Here is a 12,852-nt window from a genome sequence, read left to right on the forward strand (position 1 = left end):
TTCTGTGCCGTGGTTTATCCGACTAAAAAGTGCGTGCGTCGAAATTGCGAAATAGCCATTCTCCTGTTCGTCGGATGATTGGACTGATATTGCCACCGGGGGAGATACCGCATCCGGTAATTAGGTAACATAAATGTCGCTGACCAGGGGTAGCAGCAGGGTTTCCTTCCACCCTGGATGATAGGCACGGCAACTCCCATTCGTAGCATCCAATGAGGGATTGCAATCGTCCAATCGAAGCTCCAAACGTCTCACGGTCACTTTTGGACTCGTCGAGGTCTGGGGTTGACGGTTTCCACGTCCAGTGTCTCCCGTCGAATCTCGCATTTCCCCCGCCCCTGTACGATGGATAATGGATCATCATGACACCACTTGATCGTGTGCGCGTGTGTAACGTCGGGGCACCCCCGCATGCTAATCATTTCCCAAGACACATATCTCCCTGTCAGCATCCATTGATAACCGAGTGAGCCGTCCGACTCGGCTCGAGATACTCGGGGCTATCTGTTGGGATTCGTTATGCATCGGTTGTAAGTGGTCAGGTCTCAGAGTCTGGACTTCTCATTGCTGGGTTCCAGCTGGGGGAGGAACCTGTAGCTTGTGAAAGTAGGTAGTTCAAGCTTCAATGCTCCATAATCAACTCCATAATCCGTTGGTCTTCCGCTCGCAATGTTACCCCAGGTTGCGGAGAGAGATCAGTCATCTCGTATCATGCCCCATTCAACGGCCTTTAACAGCCAATGGTCATTGTCGCCACTTTGGCGATTCATGCTCTCAGTATTTCGACATTGGACAGACATACCGATTCCTGATGGGATGAGGCCATGCAGTCCCGTCTCTTTCTGTCCATCTCGTTCGGCGACTTAGTAGCCAGGGGCCCTGGTTGAGGCGTCAAGAGGTGGAGCTGGAGTTCCATCGGGCCACCGATCGGTTCAGACCGCGCAGTCAGAAAGACCATGAAAAGGGGGTCTGATCATTGCTAAGCGTTGCCAGTACCTAGACTCCTAATTATTATTGCCATAGTGTCAGTGGGTGGTGGTTGGTTGAGCGTCTTTGTTCAAGTCCAACTCGCTCTGGTCAACGACCAAGCAGGGAGGGTCAATTGAGAAATTGGTCCCAGGATGTTTTTTCCCTATTGTGCGAAGAAACAAACAGAAAATAAAAATTTTGTCACTAAAATCATCAAGAGCCCAGAACAAGCTCCAGTGTCCTGGCCAGAGGCAGCGACCTGGCGGGTTAAGTATTCAAGCCTTATCTGCCAGCCCGCTCTCGCTCCGACTTCGCCCTCAGGTCAGAGGACCCGTTCCGTCATCGCTCCGTGTCTCACCCAACTTTAGCTACATAGTAGCCATCACTTCCACCCAATGCAAGAGCTCCTCGTGATATCTCACCCGAATATGCTCCCCGGTGTATTTCCGCCTTGGTGACTCCAGCGAGCCAAGTCTGGCGGCGGCCATCTTCCCCCGAAGGGCGTGATAGCTGCCTATCAGCGTGAAGGGAGGCGGCGCAAGCCAACTCTATGTTGAGGCAACAACCAGCTGATAGTCTCGTGTGCTGAGACTAGACCAATTGGCGCTCTGAGGGATCATTCGGTGCCAGCGTAGAGGCAACGGCGTGCTGAGGACCCGGTAGCATGTACACACCGACACCGGCACGATGGTCGATGGCGTGCTTGGGGTTGTCAAACCTCCAAGAATCCCAAGACTCTGGGCTTTCTTGACTTCTTGGCTATGAGTCTAATTCAACGGCAGAGTACAACTGTCCATGCCGATCTCTAGGCCATAACATTTTGTTGATTGGACCGGAGTGCAAGTATGATGGGGTGTTGTTTTACTCCAGGTAGCCTTAGCATCAGGCACGACCTTGCAGCCATGTGGCATTTCGCGATGTCCGCTCTGATGCAAATTGCCAAGTGATCAGCAAGTCAGCTTTTGAGCTTCGACTATAGATGTTGAATGGCCGGAGCAGAGTTCTTGACGACGCTCGGCGTTGACTGTCCTGTTGACATCTAAAAAAAGATGGGCAACAACTTGACTACGAACCTGGCAGCATATCGCCATACTTTACCCATGAGCTCAGAGACGGTACACTGAAGGCATGGAATGCTCCTCAATCGCATCTACTGACTCACGGATACGAAGCGCAGTTGTCGACTATGCTAACGATTCAGTTTCACGGATCCACTGTCCGGACCTCCACCGCGATCACGATCATCGAATGTTGATCGGCGAATCACTGAGTCATTGCCAGCTGTCTGTAAGTTATTCATGCCGCTTGTGAATAAGCAATCGCTGGTGTTCAAGCTTCTGGCTCTGTAGTACGGAGCATGCTGTCCGTCCTGCCACCAGCTTGGGTTCACCTGTTGCTCAATTGTCTTCAGCGATATGCCTGCTTCGACACCGATCTCCCCTACAGTTCATAGGGCTGTGGGTGCTTCTGCAGGGTACTCGTCGATATCGCCAGTGTTTGGAGTAGTTGGAGTAAGACCCCGTGAGTCATTATTTTATATCAGCCACTGTCCGACATCGGGGCAGTGGTAATCGCATCAGTTGAAGTGCGACTTTGCCTACTTGTAGTTGAATAATAAAGGAACTTGAGTAGGACATGATCTGCTTCTAAATTCCGTAGCAAGAGCCATACGTGCATGTCAGCCTCTCAATCATCGTAATGCCCCAATCCATCCCGCGCACTCGGCAGAGTATACGTTCCCTCGACTCTCTTACATCAGCTTGGCATTCCTTGAACACGGAGAGACTGATTAACATGATCACATCCAATCCGTTCTGGTATGTAAGAAAACGGGTTAGAGACCGGACAGGAAACTGGATACAGGACCTGTCGTAGACGGTTTTGACGAGGCGGCCAAGGAGGGCTACTATTCCTCCAACATATGATCCTCATAATTGCCTGCGTATATCAGCTTATTTCTCCCTGTGTACCATGAATCGCCTCTATACGTGGCATAAGCGCAATCAAACAGATAGAAAATTATGTGATCTGAATCCTAATGGTTTTCTACAACGGTCTCCACCGTGAAGATATATATTGTCTCCCAGCACACCAGCACCGTCACATTGAATCCGAACCGAGAAAAGCACACATATGGCCATCCGTATACGTCAATCTTATCAAGAAACTCAGAGACAATGTAAAAGTTAATTACACTTACTACGGAGGAACTGTCCAAACAATCTAATAATCAATATAAACCAATGTGAATCTGAACACGCACCCACACACCAGCCAAGCTAACAAGACTCCAGATAGTGAACAAATAGACATCTAAGCGGCCTTGGTTTACGCATCTACCCTGAGAAGAGAGAAAAAAACAAAAAAGGCCACTGTGGATCACCTAAGGCACTCCGGGAGTGTATACATCTGGGTTGAACGACGACGAAAAAGGCAAAAACGAAGCGCATGGGGACCTGATAGTTGGTCTCATGATCACGTCAAGGGCAACAAGATGGGGAGAGAGGATTGATAACAACTGTACAACAGGCCAAGCAGTTGTGGGTCAGGGTAGGTTGACGGCGATGGAGGGAAATGTACTGGGATGGAGAAGGAGGAAGATAAGTAGGGCTGGCAGACGAACTCTTTCGTGAAGAAGCAGTTTCTGGAATAATTCATACTTAGAACATCAGGCTTCCTGCTGCCCGTCTCCGGCATCAGTACCTTTACTTCTTGCAGTCGAGATACTGCCTATTGCTACTCCTATAATCTCCCATCTCAAGGAAATTACGGGTGTTGGGAGGCTCACTGCATGAATTTTTAGAAGGCAAGAAGTATGATAATGGAATCATTACTAACATATTCGGTATCGACTATCTATAAGAGCTGTTCAAAATCAGCACCACACTTTGAGGACAAAATGCGAAATAAAGACGCTTTTTTTTTTATAATCTTTTCTTCTTCCTTCCTTGGACCCAGAGATATAATGGTATAAACTCGTCAGAAATGCGTTTTGAGGATAAGATACGGTACACATCGCCAGTTGCCACAAGAAAGCCATCGAAGGAAAATGCTGAAAATCCAGATGTGAGGTGTCGTCTCCCCGGATATTCTGTCCCTCAAGCTATCACTTCATTCGTCATCGTCCGTAATTACAGAATCATCTCATTAACGCCGAAGAGACGTCCCTCTTGTCAATCGTAAATCGATATGAGTATCCATGCAAATGGCCGTTTAAACGGTGTACTTGGCCTTAGCTCTAGTGCTACCGCTGTGTGCGCTGTCCGTGTGCCCCGAGAACTCAACGACATCGGCTTCCTTCAGGCGTAGCACCTCCTTGAAGCGCCGACCGATGTTTTCGAGGATCTCCTTTCCTTGAGCGGGTGTCCGGCCGTTCTTGTCGCCGGGAATGCTCTTGCCCACCGTCCGTGTCCACAGACCAACACGGTAAAATCCCTTGCGCACGTTCACGACCACACCCATAACCTCGTTGTCGCCATCGTTCTCAAGGGTCTCGCCGATAGCTGCCAGTTGAGCGTGAAGCCAAAGATCATCGATCGGTACGGAGCGCTTGTCTTTGAACGAGTATGACCACTTGCCACCGTGCTTGTTCTGGGGTCTTCCCACTCTGGCCTGATGCCCTTCTTGAAGAGATGGTAATCTGCCTTGAGACCCAATTCAGAAGTCGGTGTGATGTTGTTCTATCCAGTAACACCTAGTCAGTATAGCTCACCAGTCAGTTGTCGATAATGAAATGACGTACGTAGATACCCCAGAATTCCTCAACCGAGTTGAAAGTCACGACCTCCTTCAACAGGTCGTTCCAGTTGTCGCCCTGCAAATCAAGCGGTGTTAGCATGTCTACCATTACATCGCTGGCTATCGCACGTACCTTGCCACTTGGGGGCTTCGTGAACCAGAGAGTCCATTCGTGCATGAGTGGATGCTTCACGTTGAAATTTTCGGGGTCATGGAACACTGTAACAGCATCGCCATTTGTCTGCTCGGTCTTCTTGGTCTGCTCCTTTTCTTCGGTAGCGGCGCCAGGAGCGGTGTTCTCGTCGTTCACCGGTACAGGACCGTTCTCTGCGACTTCAGCCATTATGATTGTGGTATATGAATCTGAGAAGAAAGAAAATTCGTAAGAGTCTCGGTCGATCGAACTTTGAGCGCGGGGAAGAGAGAGAGAGATATACGTTAGTTGTCGGAGGGGCGAAGAAAAGTCTTGGTGTGAGAGTCAATTTTTGACAGGGTCGCGGGGAAGGAGCGATCCAGAGGCGAAAGTCCGAGATGGTAGAGGCGGAGGAGAATCGGCTTATGCGCGGGGATCACGCAGTCGTTTGTTGTCTGCTCCAGGCAGAATCACAGCGGTAGTCGTGTGTTGGCGGTGTTGCAGTCTGCGAAAATAATAATGATGAAGTTTTGAAGCGTTTGGAGATGCCGCAGCTTGAAAGTGCTACTTTACCCTTTTGGGACTCGCCCCCTTTCTAGGCCTTTAATAGGCTGCCGCCCAGACTGAACCCTAACAAAGAGTTGGCTGTAAGAACATCCATCTTATTATCAAGCCAATCTTGATGTTCAAGTGATATCCTAGTGAAGCTAGATATTGATCTCATATAGATATACTCGTTCTATTTCTAAGGTGAAAGCGAACCAAATCTAAGTTAAATATGAATGAGATTCGCAGAAACTCCTATGACCTTGTGAGAAACCGGCATTATAAATCGTTAAAAAACCTCAAAACGACCAGCCTCATAATCTAAGCATTGTAAGAATCATAAGTAGATATTGCTGCGCTTGTACCGAGGAAAGTCTAAAACACTGCGCCCACACAATGAGTGAAATGAACCCTCTATCAAACCAGCAAGAAAAAAAGAAACCGACCAAAAGATAAATGTTAGTTGTACAGAAAGGGGTATCCTGACGTGAAATGCTCCAAATCGTAAGGACATTATTTCTCGCCGCTGTTGATCAAACTCAATATGCAGTTCCAGCCTGGTCCAGACGTATTAGCGGAGTGAAAGCGAGATGATTGAGCTGGACACAACTCACCCAAGCTGACCACGTTGACTACCAAGACCCGATACTCTAGAGGCACAATTGAGAAGTTGACGCCCTGAACTAGAGGCCAGATAGTGAGGTTCGCCTTGTAACTGGGAAGAAAGCTGGTACGCCATTTCTCGATGGGGTCCGTGCCTTCCATGATTGCCATTGATGTCAGGAAACAGGTTAGGTGGGTAGGAGTAAAGAGGCCTTGGTCTGCGATAACGCGCGCAACTATCGTAGCTTTGTGGCTCTTCAGAACAACGTTTCGTTGGAGGAAGGCGAACCATGTGGTCGCGGCCGGTCCAAAGATCGCTAGATATTCATGTTAGCAACAGACTCTCGCGACTAAGACTCGAGGAAGACGGGTGTCCGTATCCCGTATCCAGGAACTCACCCCCTCCATACAGCGCCATTCGTCCAGTTCTTGCCATGTCGTGCTTATCGAAGCCCTTACGATCAACAGCTTGCTGCGCCAGAATATCTCCGCAACCAAATAGCACCTATTCTTGTGTCAACCGGAATCATTTCGAGTGTCGCAGGAGGAACCATACAGCACTTGTTACGCTGGCTGTGAGGATGGGCTGCTTAGCCAACTTGGTCTGATACCTGGAACAGATCTTAGCTCCGTCAATTGAACGGCGATGCCGTTTGAATGTAGACGTACCACCGCAACATTTCGAATGTAGAATAGTTATTTGGGAATTCAATTGATACCGACGGTGGGGAAATAGATTTCAGAGAGAAAAAACTTCTTTTAAAAAGAAGAAGAAGAAGGCGACAATGAGAAATGCCAGAAAAATAAAAACATGGGGGAGCAGATGATAAGTATCGAGACTCTCACCGATAAGACGAAGAATGGAGCCCAGCTTGGAGATTTAGTAACCGCAGTGCTCAAACAGGAAAACATGGACAAATCAGCGCCACGCCCGCAAACTATTGGAGAAAAAGCATCATAAACATCATAATGGGTGGTGTCCACCCGTCACATGATGCGGGTTCAATCGGCTTACCATATTGGGACTACCCGTTAGGGCATAGGGTTACCGCTCGTAGGGCTTGTTGGCTCGCTTAGCACACCCGCCAGCGAAATTTCCGTAGGGCCCAAAACAGCTGTGGATAGCGAGCAAAGTCAACCCTCGACGTCGACAACCCCTCCCGAACGACACCTCCCGTCCGTTACACCTCTCCCCCCGGTTCATTCTCAATCGCCATCAACATACAAAATGGCTGACGCTCCCCGTGGACGTGGAGGATTTGGCTCGCGCGGTGACCGTGGTGGTGACCGTGGCCGTGGCCGTGGTCGTCGTGGTCGTCGCGGCGGCCCAAAGGAGGAGAAGGAATGGCAGCCCGTCACCAAGCTCGGCCGTCTCGTCAAGGCCGGCAAGATCACCAGCATGGAGCAGATCTACCTGCACTCTCTGCCCGTCAAGGAGTACCAGATTGTCGACTTCTTCCTGCCTAAGCTCAAGGATGAGGTCATGAAGGTACGAAACGAACAATTCCATTTGCGAATATCCTCTAGGGAGCAATTGTGCATGACAGACTCGTGGACTATGGGAAAATGAATTTGGGTTCTCGAATGGATGGATTGGGCGAATATTCGCGATATACTGGGGTGGTAACTGGCAGTTGCTGACGGTTTTGAAACTATAGATCAAGCCCGTCCAGAAGCAGACTCGTGCCGGTCAGCGCACTCGTTTCAAGGCCGTCGTTGTCATCGGTGACTCCGAGGGTCACATCGGTCTCGGTATCAAGACCTCCAAGGAAGTCGCTACCGCCATCCGTGCCGCCATCATCATTGCCAAGCTCAGCGTTCTGCCCGTCCGGAGAGGTTACTGGGGTACCAACCTCGGTGAGCCTCACTCTCTGCCCGTCAAGCAGAGCGCCAAGTGTGGTTCCGTCTCCGTCAGAGTACGTTATGATCGAATGCGATAGTTGTGTATTGCAGAATATCACATGTCTAACCGCGAGAATAGCTTATCCCCGCTCCCCGTGGTACCGGTCTCGTTGCCTCCCCCGCTGTCAAGCGTCTCCTCCAGCTTGCCGGTGTCCAGGACGCCTACACCTCGTCCTCCGGTTCCACCAAGACCCTCGAGAACACCCTCAAGGCTACCTTCCTTGCCGTCGTCAACACCTATGGCTTCCTCACCCCCAACCTGTGGAAGGAGACTAAGCTCATCCGGAGCCCTCTGGAGGAGTTCAGTGATGTTCTGCGCCAGGGCAAGAAGTACTAATTTAGTGCTGTGACGGGATAAATTTGCATGACTGTTTTTGATCGGACTATTTTCCTACGGGTTCCAACTTTTTCTTTCTTGGCTGGAAGAACGGGGATGCTAGACAGGACTTGATTTCGATCACGCTCGGCTACGCTACTTATGGTGTCCATGGATGTATTTATCACGGGAAGGGAAAACAAAAGCAAAATAGCGTGGAGTCAATAAAGCTACCCATTCGCCAGTCATGACCACTAGCTTCTTTCCGTGAGCAAACATGAGGAATCATCTAAGTGCTGGATCATTTCCTCGTACGAGTAGTGGTGATCAAGATCATTGGTTCCTAGACCCGAAGCATACCTACATACCAGCAACGGCTCACAATGTTCGTAGATTGTCTCGACAGTCAAGGGCAGCATGATAGCACGTGGTTCAATACTACAACTGCGAGGGTCTGGATCTCTTAGATCAAGCTGCCTACTTTTAGACATGGAACCGATATTGAGCTACAGAAACCAGACGCCCCACGTATCATTTGCTGTAATGTCGCGGGCCGGGCTCAAGGGCTGGATCACCCTCTTGTGTTTGATTTCCTAACGAATGCGATAGCCTGATGAATAGAACACTTGCATATCTGGCTTTGACAGCCCTTTAGTTGTAAGGAAATGTGCCGTGGTGTGGTCGCTTTTCTCGTATGACTGGAGATATATATCTCCATCATCTCATGTTTTACCCCGCCCTGACCTCTGAAGGATGGGCCTATACAGACTATAAAACCATACTTCTCCTCTGAAACCGCAGTGGAACATCCTCTCTCCTTGATAGTGCCAACACTGAGGTGCTCTCTCGCAGCACTCTTTCCGCATCCTTACGAGCTTCCGGGCTGTCATTTGCCAATTCGACCTTAAAATCCCTGGAAAGAACCGACAACGCAGCAATTAATTCGGCCTGGGCAAATTTCTTTCCCAGACAAGCCCGAAATCCGTCGCTGAATGGGATGAATGCTCCGCTTACCGGTTTGTGAATAGTAGGATACTCTAGACCAGGTGCAGCGAGTCCTGGTGTCGACGCATTCTTTGCTAGAAAGCTGTTCTGGTTTCTTGCATCCCACCTTTGAGGATATAATGTTGCAACATCTCGGCCCCGATATGCTTCCGAATAATGGAGGCAATTTGTGTTTAGGTTGACGTTGACTCGCAGCGGTAAAAGGTACTGCTTGCCTTGATAGTTGAGGGGACTTGGGTTTCGGACGTGCTTTTAGGTACTGTCACTACACGGGGATATAGGCGGAGGGCCTCAAGCTGTATCGAGGTTAGAATAGTGTGCCAAATGACTAGGATGGGACAAAACATCACGCATAACGGTATAGTCAACTTTAGGGAACGTGCGATAATAATCCCATTGAGCAACATCTTCAGGCTCGCCGCGGGTCGCCTCGACGATACCTTCGTATAACCAGTTTTGAACATCCGGTGTAATGCCAAGAGTAGCAGGGTAAATTGCAAAGAGGTTGCCTTGGTTTCGTGTCCTGCAATGGTGAAGATATGCATATTCCTAATGATTTCCAAATCGGTCAGGCCAGTGCCTTTCGAGCTCCCACTTGCTGCCTCTTCGTTTCTGGACAATAGCAGTCCCTGGATCAAGTTTTGACTGCTGTCAGCTGTCTTCCCAGATTTACCAATGCTGATCAATTTCCGAAATTAAGCCTCTAAGTCCCTATGAGCTTCAAAGTCCGACTTGAGCCATGGAATCAACGACCTAGGAATCCATTTCGGTATGATCATAGTTGCCAAAACCACCGCCATGATCCTTAGATTCATATACGCCACAGCAGACCGGAAGGTGAAGCTGAACCCCGCTGGAGGCTTTGCTGTAACTTTGAACATGTCATTGGGGTCGTCGTTCGACTCTTGTGGTAATTGCTTGAAGGGAAGCTTCACCCCGAAGCCAGCACCAGAGAGGACATTCAGGCTGAACTTTCGAAGGTCGCCCCTTGTACTCGCTACAACGAAACTTGCAGCTTCTTGACGTTCCCGATGTCTGCCAGTTATGGAGCATCTCTGTCATCTGACGGATAGACTCTTCCCAAACAAGTGCACTGTTCTTCTCGTTGAAGGTTGGTGCTGTGTGACGCCTGTGATGCGCCCAAGCTTGGTCTTCACACTACTCCGAGTCAGCCAACAATTTAGAGTCTCGAAGACCTAGTCCAAGAATGCAGCCCCTACTGTAAGTAGATTAGGTCCGTACAGCTTGAGAAACCCTGTCTGCATCGTTAATCCCTGTCCGAGAACCGATAACATAGATGATTGGTTGCCGGAAGAGCTTACCATATTGCCAAATCGGCTTGCGGAAGCTTTGACGTGCATTGCACATCTGTGAAACGACGGAAGCATCTGCGATATGGCAAACTATATTCTCCGCTGTGACGGCCATATACATTTTCCCCAGCCTTTTGGCACGTCGATCTTTAACGGTCCATCGGTAATCATAAGTATCGTCGTTTATGATGTCAGCTAGCCAGCCAGGGAGCCAGTGGTTGATGATATACGGGGGCTATTTGATACTGAGCAGTATTTTCACCTGCAAAGTATTCCCAGTCAGAGGCAATATGGTATATGGAAGACCCGTGCGCTGAGCCAGGCGGAACGAAAATAGTCAAAAGCACACAGGCCTGCGAGGCCAATAGTAATGAAGACCATCATGGTAAACAGAGCAGACCCTTTGCAGCTGAAGAATACAGAGTGGCTTAAGATTAAAGTGTTAGCAGAAGGGTCTTCGATTGCCCTGAACACAGCAAAAATCGTATTCACTACTAGCCATAGCACGCGCCTCACAGGGTGACAGGAACACTGATCAGGGTCAGAAGCCTGTCTCCTTTCAATCCTTCTCAATCTTCCCGTTACGACGCTCTAACATCCGATCTTGCTTGGACTGTGCCATCTATCTGATCTTTCCATCTCAAATCTGATCTTGATCTTGGGGTAGCCATCAAGAGCAAGTCTGAATGAGCGCATCTCTGGGATGGAAACAAACAGAACCGAAGACTTCCCTTCGCACTGGAAAGCAACACTCCTCGGGGAAGCTTTCTGGAAAGACGCAGAGCGGTTCAACCAGCCCGTCCACGACAGCATCGAAGCAAGTAAGTTCCTCCTCCTCCATGCCCAAGTCTGGCAACAACATATCGCGACCTTCGTCCTAGCAAAGAATGCTCATGCGTTGTCAACATGATAATCTAGATCGCAGTTCAACTTTACATTTGAGGTTTCCTTTCACTTGACTGCTGCAAGACTGCCGCCTATCGAAGACGTCGCGAAGGAAGTAGAGGTTGAAAAGAAGCAGCGCCGTCGCTTTAGCATGAGCGATGCGCTGAGTTTGAATCCGTTTTCTCAAAGCCGTCTCTTCGACTTTAGCAAACGTCAGCGCTCTCAGTCTCGCTCTCCCACCCGAGCCCCGAGCATCTCATCAGAAACTCGCCGTCGCCGCTTCCGCACTCCCTTCAATATGGCGAATAGCAGGAGGAACGAGAAGATCGAGTCCGTCCTGGCTACCCCCACCCCCAGGAGCCAGGAACACCAGCAAGACCTCTCATATACTTCCGCGGCGGAGCAACCTGGAACCACCTCCCGAAGGACCTGACCGCGTTAGGAATCGATGTCTTCTGGCCCGTCAAAGAGGGTCAGGACGTCGAGGAGAACATGCTCAACATTGAAGAAATGGCCCCGCTTTGCCAGTTTCGCAACCTGCGCGTGCTGAAAATCACGGGGATGATACAGTCGTACCAGAAGTATATCTGGCAGGCTGCCTGGCTCAACACTGACCTCGAGGAGCTAGAGCTGGGGATGGCGCTTGAGCCTCGGATCCGCCGCAGGGCTAGTAAGAGATGGCCCTATATCAAAGGCGGCTGGATGCTCGATCAATCACATCATAGCGAGCCGGTCTACCAGTAAGCTAGCTACCCTCGATTGATTCCAGAGTGATAAAGCAGGATACAAGCTAAGATGCCCCAACAGCGGCCACGCAGGCGACGGAACCCTTGACCCCAAAATCGGAGCCGCCGAATACCTCGACAAGACCGCCATCGAGAAAGCTAAAGTCCGCGCCATGGTCATGGGTCGTACGCTGAACCGCCTCTCCATCAAGACGCTGATCCTGACGGGCTTCGTCGTCGACGCTGACCCCTTTATCCACTGGTTCAACCCTAAGCATCTCAAATGCATAAACTTCAAGGATTTCTGCGTTGACGCCGGCTTCTATCTCCCCTGGCCGATGAGAAAGGTGGCGATCCACTACCCGCGCGATGTATCGACGGAGCCGGTGCCCGCTCGCAGGATCGACCCGCTCAGAGAGTTGAAGGTTATCGAGCTAAAAGGCGGGAAGAAAGTTGGGGAGATGCCGTTCCGTGGTTCTGAGAGCCTTAAGCACCATTCTCTGCGTAACCCGTTCCGGAAGGCCTCCGTGAAGAAGCGAGACACAGATGAGTATCAGGGTAGAAGGGCTAATCATTAGCACAGACAGTATCCTTTACCCTTTCTCAAGGTTGCAGTCTAGCCTGAGTCTGGGTCATAGTAGCATGGATGCGCATGGCCGAAGCTGCTGTAAATTATTGAATCAACTAAGCTGAGAATGTAAGTAGCTGTCATTGGAG

The 12,852-nt window shown here is 49.9% G+C and overlaps 6 protein-coding genes across 6 annotated transcripts; 2 read left to right on the plus strand and 4 right to left on the minus strand.

Annotated features, from left to right (window-relative positions):
* Nucleotides 1–3,792: 3,792 nt before the first annotated feature.
* P174DRAFT_445310 (cap binding protein) lies at nucleotides 3,793–5,263 on the minus strand. The gene is made up of 4 exons (XM_024828303.1): nucleotides 5,145–5,263; nucleotides 4,841–5,070; nucleotides 4,712–4,783; nucleotides 3,793–4,560 (listed from the first exon to the last, which is right to left on the minus strand). The coding sequence occupies exons 2-4, from the start codon at nucleotides 5,048–5,050 to the stop codon at nucleotides 4,183–4,185; spliced, it is 660 nt and encodes a 219-aa protein (XP_024678976.1). The 5' UTR covers nucleotides 5,051–5,070; nucleotides 5,145–5,263; the 3' UTR covers nucleotides 3,793–4,182.
* A 432-nt stretch (nucleotides 5,264–5,695) lies between these two features.
* On the minus strand, nucleotides 5,696–6,885 carry P174DRAFT_515494 (Mpv17/PMP22 family protein). The gene is made up of 5 exons (XM_024832191.1): nucleotides 6,659–6,885; nucleotides 6,546–6,600; nucleotides 6,389–6,494; nucleotides 6,001–6,306; nucleotides 5,696–5,943 (listed from the first exon to the last, which is right to left on the minus strand). The coding sequence occupies exons 1-5, from the start codon at nucleotides 6,667–6,669 to the stop codon at nucleotides 5,900–5,902; spliced, it is 522 nt and encodes a 173-aa protein (XP_024678977.1). The 5' UTR covers nucleotides 6,670–6,885; the 3' UTR covers nucleotides 5,696–5,899.
* Nucleotides 6,886–7,138: 253 nt separating this feature from the next.
* Nucleotides 7,139–8,282, plus strand: P174DRAFT_445313 (40S ribosomal protein uS5). The gene is made up of 3 exons (XM_024828304.1): nucleotides 7,139–7,478; nucleotides 7,648–7,905; nucleotides 7,971–8,282. The coding sequence occupies exons 1-3, from the start codon at nucleotides 7,218–7,220 to the stop codon at nucleotides 8,226–8,228; spliced, it is 777 nt and encodes a 258-aa protein (XP_024678978.1). The 5' UTR covers nucleotides 7,139–7,217; the 3' UTR covers nucleotides 8,229–8,282.
* A 959-nt stretch (nucleotides 8,283–9,241) lies between these two features.
* On the minus strand, nucleotides 9,242–9,870 carry P174DRAFT_296430 (uncharacterized protein). Its single transcript, XM_024821609.1, has one exon. The coding sequence runs from the start codon at nucleotides 9,755–9,757 to the stop codon at nucleotides 9,386–9,388; it is 372 nt and encodes a 123-aa protein (XP_024678979.1). The 5' UTR covers nucleotides 9,758–9,870; the 3' UTR covers nucleotides 9,242–9,385.
* Nucleotides 9,871–9,907: 37 nt separating this feature from the next.
* Nucleotides 9,908–10,646, minus strand: P174DRAFT_424563 (uncharacterized protein; the record flags this gene model as incomplete). Its single annotated transcript, XM_024825209.1, has 4 exons — nucleotides 9,908–10,209; nucleotides 10,280–10,370; nucleotides 10,433–10,467; nucleotides 10,535–10,646. 4 exons carry the CDS (start codon nucleotides 10,644–10,646, stop codon nucleotides 9,908–9,910), a joined length of 540 nt encoding a protein of 179 aa, XP_024678980.1.
* A 441-nt stretch (nucleotides 10,647–11,087) lies between these two features.
* On the plus strand, nucleotides 11,088–12,773 carry P174DRAFT_515497 (uncharacterized protein). Its single transcript, XM_024832192.1, has 4 exons — nucleotides 11,088–11,372; nucleotides 11,469–11,744; nucleotides 11,768–12,150; nucleotides 12,218–12,773. The coding sequence occupies exons 1-4, from the start codon at nucleotides 11,229–11,231 to the stop codon at nucleotides 12,711–12,713; spliced, it is 1,299 nt and encodes a 432-aa protein (XP_024678981.1). The 5' UTR covers nucleotides 11,088–11,228; the 3' UTR covers nucleotides 12,714–12,773.
* The last annotated feature ends 79 nt before the right edge of the window (nucleotides 12,774–12,852 follow it).

Source organism: Aspergillus novofumigatus (assembly GCF_002847465.1).
Source record: "Aspergillus novofumigatus IBT 16806 chromosome Unknown P174scaffold_8, whole genome shotgun sequence".
In the NCBI taxonomy this organism is placed as follows: domain Eukaryota; kingdom Fungi; phylum Ascomycota; class Eurotiomycetes; order Eurotiales; family Aspergillaceae; genus Aspergillus; species Aspergillus novofumigatus.